The sequence below is a fragment of the Fonticula alba genome (genome assembly GCF_000388065.1).
Source record: "Fonticula alba strain ATCC 38817 unplaced genomic scaffold supercont2.17, whole genome shotgun sequence".
Taxonomy (NCBI): domain Eukaryota; order Rotosphaerida; family Fonticulaceae; genus Fonticula; species Fonticula alba.
In genome coordinates this window covers 282,741-288,098 of record NW_009242987.1, presented here as the reverse complement: position 1 = coordinate 288,098, position 5,358 = coordinate 282,741, and the positions used below count along the sequence as shown (strand labels likewise).

General features: G+C 76.5%; 1 protein-coding gene across 1 annotated transcript; it reads left to right on the top strand.

Moving 5' to 3' along the window:
* Positions 1-2,306: 2,306 nt before the first annotated feature.
* Positions 2,307-2,750, top strand: H696_06065 (hypothetical protein; the record flags this gene model as incomplete). The annotated part of the gene is made up of 2 exons (XM_009499832.1): positions 2,307-2,327; positions 2,478-2,750. The coding sequence occupies 2 exons, from the start codon at positions 2,307-2,309 to the stop codon at positions 2,748-2,750; spliced, it is 294 nt and encodes a 97-aa protein (XP_009498107.1).
* Between the last annotated feature and the right edge of the window lie 2,608 nt (positions 2,751-5,358).

Sequence of the window (5,358 nt, the reverse complement as noted above, 5' to 3'; positions counted from 1 at the left end):
CACACACACACACACACACACACACACACACACACACACACACACACACACACACATAGGCACCGGGTCAGGCTATGCCTGCTCACCCGCCTTGGAAAGAGATGCTCCAGCGAGACCGATGGTGCAGGCGGCCATAGGACTCGTGCGAGGGTTCCCCACCAACCCCCGCCCCGGCGAGGAGTCGTCCCCGGACACATCAAAAAAAGGGCAGCCGAGACCGGGACTCCGGCCCGCAATATGACCCCCCCTTCTGCGGGAGGGGCAAAATGCCCAACTGGGACTAGGCCCCTGGAGCGGTCAGACCCGCTCGCCCGTGCGGGCGGGAGGTCACTGGCCCGGTGGCGGATTGGCCAGCGCACGCACACTCTCCCGACCCATCTATAGGGGGCGGCAGTAGGTATGGCCGAATTCCCCACCCCCTCCGCCGGCCAGGGTCGTCGCCTCCCCGGGCCATGGCAGGGGATCCAGCGCGCCCGCACCGGGGCTCGGCTCGCCGCCCGCACGCAGGCGCAAGGGGCTCCTTCTCTCCCCCTCGAAAGCCGTGCGAGATGCCCCGCCGATGGCCAGCGATGCGCTGTTTGCTCGTGCCCCGCCTGAACCCCGGCCCCCCGGTGTTGGTCCCACCCCGCCGCCTCCTCTGGCTGCCTCCCGAGCCGGTCCCAACCACCTGTGAGACACCCGCATCTCCCACAGGCGGGGGAGAAAAAATAAACACACCCCCCCCCGCCCTCCGGGCCAGCCCGACGCCTCGCCCCACACTTAAACGCGCAGAGGCCCGCCCCGCCGCCCCCACGGTGCCGTGGGATCGGCCCTCACGGCGTCCCCTCCTCTGGCAGGGGATGGTAACAACACAAGGCGTACGCGAGGGCAGTTGCAGGCGCCCAGAGCCCCCCCGCCCACGGGTCCCATCTCTCGGGCGCCCGTCACACGGCCCAAGGATCACACGCAGGCCATCGGTCCATGCCGGTCCTCATGTGACACTTCAGTAGCCGACCCCGCGGACCATCGCCGCTGGCCGTATGCTCGTTGCCCCGTTCCAAACCACCTTGCCACCGCCTGCCCGGGGGCCAGTGCCCGGGGCCGGTGTGCGCCTCGGCCCGGCGTGCGGATTCTCCCCCGCGCGCTCGCCCCGGGCCTGGGCCCTGCCCATCGCCGGCGTATTCGCCCTCCGCGCGCGTACCCTTTGGTCGTCGACTTCCTTTCCACGCCGCGGACCCTGGGTGGCATGGCGCAGGGCCGGCGCTGGCAGGCCGAGCACGCGGCGCCAGAGCGTCGCCGGACGGCCGGCGCAACGAAGCGTGCCCCTCGCCGGGCGGGCCGCGTCCTCGCTCATGCACTGTCGAGCTGTGGCCCACCACGCGCCAGAGGGGCCCCGGCCCGGGCCCGCTCCTCGGGGCAGGCCCGCTGGGCAGGCAGTCGGCCGAGCCGGGCACCGGGCGGCCTGGCCGGGGGAAGGGCCCCCGACACCGTGGGGCATATCCCGCCCAGGGCCGTGACATGCGGGCCTGGCGCCCCTCCCGAGGGCGGGGCTCCCTTGGCAGCGGGTGCCTTCGGGCGGCGGCGGCGGCGGCGCCGCCCCGGCAAGGGCTGCCATGCCTTGGCACGGTCTGCCCGCCGGGTCATGGCCGCTCTGGCGGTCGGTGGGTGGCGGTGCTAGGAGGCGCTCGGCTGCCGCGGCCGTCCCGTCCACGGCCGGGGCCAGTGCCCCCTCGGCAAGACCCCGGCATCCGATCGGGGGCGCGCGCCCATGCACCGAGGCCGCCTGGGGCCGAGCAAGGGCGGATTCCACGGGCCGGGGCGCCTGCCGCCGCTGCCCATTGCCGACCCGAGGCCACAGGTCGGCCGCCGGCGAGGCGCGCCCGTCTGGCCAGGGCCGCGGGAGCCCCCGCCGCCATGCATCCCGGCGACCCGCGCCACGGCCGGCGCCTTGCCACCGAGCCCTCCGCTCCGGCCGCCGAAGAGGCTACACCCAACCGACGGGCCGGGCCGGGCGCGGAGCCCCGCGAACAAGTCCTCCCAGTTAAGGCGGCAGGCCATTGAGGGCTAATGGCGCCGTGTCGCCCCGCGCACACGATGCGGCCGAGACGCCATGGCCATCGAGAACTCCCCACAATGGCTCGCACGTGTTTCGGGCCCTCCAGAACGGGCAGCCCGTTCTGAAGACCGGCGTGTGCCCGAGCAGCGGCACGCCCCCGGTGGCCGCCAGGCGCCCCCGTCACGGCACGCGCAGCCCTTCCGCTCGAGCCGCCCCCCCCCCCCGGGCGCCGGCCTCTTTGGCTGGGCACACCCGCCCTCGAGCGGGACCCATGCCCGACCCCATCCGCGCCGTGCGTTCCCCCCGGGCCGGGGGCCGCACGCGCGCATTCATGGATGTGTGCCGGCCGGCCGGCCGGCGCCAGGCCGTGCCTCGAGCGCCGCCCTCCTGGCCAAGGGGCGCTGCTTGTCATGCTGCGCGCTCCTGGAAACCGGGCCGCGAGGCCTGCCCGACTGCCCCCGGCCCCGGTGCCGGCCCGCCGCGTCATGGCCATCACCCGGCACCTGGCAGCGAGCCGTCCGCCACGCTGACCATGCCCCACCGTGGCCGCGCCGGGGCAATGGCCAGCCCGGCGCTCGAGCGGGGCCCGCCTCTCGGTCGGCCGTGCCGGGCAGGGCCCACGAAGGCCAGGGGGGGTGCGCGCCTGCAGCCGAAGCGCCGGGCCCCACGCCTGGCCCATACCGCCGCCGGCCTGGCCGCACAAGTGGCCCCATAGCCACGGGCCGTGCCATGGACCGCGGCGGCGGCCACTGCGCCGCGCGCCCGCTCGGCCGCAGGCCGCGCCGGGACTCGGGGCCCCATGGCGCCGGTGCACAGACGGCCAAGCGTCGGCCCGGGCGCCGAGCGACATGTGCCCCGGCCGGCCGGTGCGGGGCGGCGGGCTGGCACCCGTGCGCGGGCTTCCTCCGGCCCGGGCGGCAGGGTCAGCCGCCTGGGCAATCCCTGAAGGTGCCCCAGCTCGCGGCGCCGGGCCAGCCGCGCTCCGTGGCTCGGGCCGCTGGCGGACCGTCGGCCGGCCACCGTGGCCGTGCTCCTCGCGCGACGGCCGCCTGCCCTCCGGGCTGGGCCGGATGGCCGGGCGTGGCGGGAGTGGGCCCCCGGCCCGGTGGTGCTGCGACGAATCCACCGGCGCGCGGCCATCCGGCGCGGCATGCTCCGACGAGCGGCTGCCTCTCGGCGGCCGGGGACATCGCCCATCGGCAGGCCAGCATGTGCACACCGGCTGCCCCCAGCCGAACAATCGCGCGGGACGAAATCAACTGCCAATGAAGTGTGCCCGGGCTGGCGGGCGGAGAGCGCCATGCGAGCTGCCGCCCTCCCGACGGCCGATCGGCCCGAGGGAGGAACAACAATACTGGGCTTTCTTTTTTTATTCCCGGCCAATATATCATTCCCGGCTGGAGGGTCTGCGGGGCGCGCCCCGGTCCCGGGGCCGGAGCGGGCATTTCCGCAAACGGCCCACGGCCGCCAGGGGCGACATCGAGCCTCCGGCCCCGGGACGTGAGGGCCGGCTCGAGCCGCGGCACCGCCCGTCCCCGCGCCGCGCGTCTGGCTGGGCCTCCCCGGCCCCCGGCTGGCGGCGGCCTCGCTCCCGTGTCGCCACGTCCTGCGGGGCGGCATGCTCGGCCCAGTGCCCTGCCGGCCACCGACCATGGGGCCGACAGCTCCGGCCGGGGGGGGGGGGGGGGGGGGGCGCCGGCGGCCCACCGCGGTCGGCCCGGCCAGAATCGCATCCCGCGCGCACGGTCCGCACCACCGGGCCACTGCCGGCATGACCGCAACCGGGCGGGCCCCAGCCTGGTTGACTGCCTGCGCCGCTGGCCTGCCTCTCGGGGTCGCATGCCTCTCGGCCCGGCGAGCCCTCCGCCCCGGCGGCCCTTGCCCGTTCGGGTAAGCCGGGGGCCAAGACGGCTGGCGGCCCCGGGACCGGCGTGCCGCGCCGGAACCCGACGCGCCGCGGCGCGTGCCCCGCCCCACCCCCGGATCCGGGGGGGCCTGCGGGCGACTGCCACCCGGCAGGCACATGCGCCGAGGCTTCCCTCACCGGCGGCCCCTTCAGTTCCCCGGCCTCCTCGCTGACGACGCCCGGCGCTGGAGGGCGAGGGACACATGTGCGGGTCTCCGCTCGCCAGCTTCCTGTGGCCGGCCGGCCCCCCCCCCCCCCCCCCCCCCCCCCCCCCCCCGCGCGCGGGAGTCCCCGCAAGCACGGCCTCGCATGCTGGCCGGGCGCCGATGGCTCCCCCCCCCCCTCTCCGGGCCGGGCCTCGGCAGCGGCCCCTCCGGGCTCGCGAGCCCCGCCGGCCCTCTCACCTCTCGCCTCTCGACTGGCTGATGGCCATCATTCCGGGTGGCCCGCCTATCGGCTGCGGGGCGCGCTCCCGGGCCCCACGGGAGGCCGGCTGCCCCGGGGGAGAGCCGCACGCTCGCCGGGGCACGGGGAGGCATCTCCCGCCGGTCGGCCCGGCCCCCGCCGGGCGGGCGTCCCACCGCGCGAAATGGCACCAGGCCATGTGCCCGGGAGCGCGGCCCGGGTTCTCCATGTCCAGAATGCCCATTTCCCTCGTTCGCCCGGGCCCGACCCGTCCCCCCAACATGGCCGCCTGCGTCTCCGGCTTCCCGGGCTGGCCGGGAGAGCCGCGTGCCGCTGGCTGTTGGTTGCGCCCGCGGTTGCCGGGCCCGCTTGTCGGGTGGGCCCCCTGAATGAGATCCCACGCCCCCCCCCCCCCCGGTTCCGAGGCGTGGCCCGCTCGGCGCAGGCCGGGCAGGAGCGGCTGCCCGGCCGGCCGGCCGTCGATCGAGGGCGAGCCGCTCGGCCACGAGGGGGCGGGCCGATTGGCGGGCGGGCCCTGCGGCGCCAGCACGCCCGTGCCCCCGGCCTCCGGGGCGCGGTGGCGGCCGGGCCGCCTCTCGCCCGGTGTGCCGGCGCCGCCGGGGTATCGCATGCGCCAGGGGGTTTGGTGGTGCGCCGATGCTCCCAGCCAGCACACAAACCCCCTGCGCCCGGCTCTCCTCGGCACGGCGGAGGCCCTGTGCAGCACGCAAGGCAAACGGCCGGAGGGCTGTGCGCGCGGGGGTGTGCGTGCGTGGGTCTGAGCGACTCCCGATGCCCCCTTCCGCCCCCCCGGGCCCGGTGTCGCGCCCGGCGAACCGGCCGAGGGGGCCCTTCGCCGGGGCGGCTCTTCAGGCCCCGGCCGGCTCACCGGGCCCGGGCCGGCCCGCCACCACCGCCAACCTCCGGCTCCCTCTCCCCTCCCGCCCTCATCGTCCCGCCCTCTGCAAGCGATCGCGTAGCGACACTTTTGGAAAAATCCCCGTGATGTTCT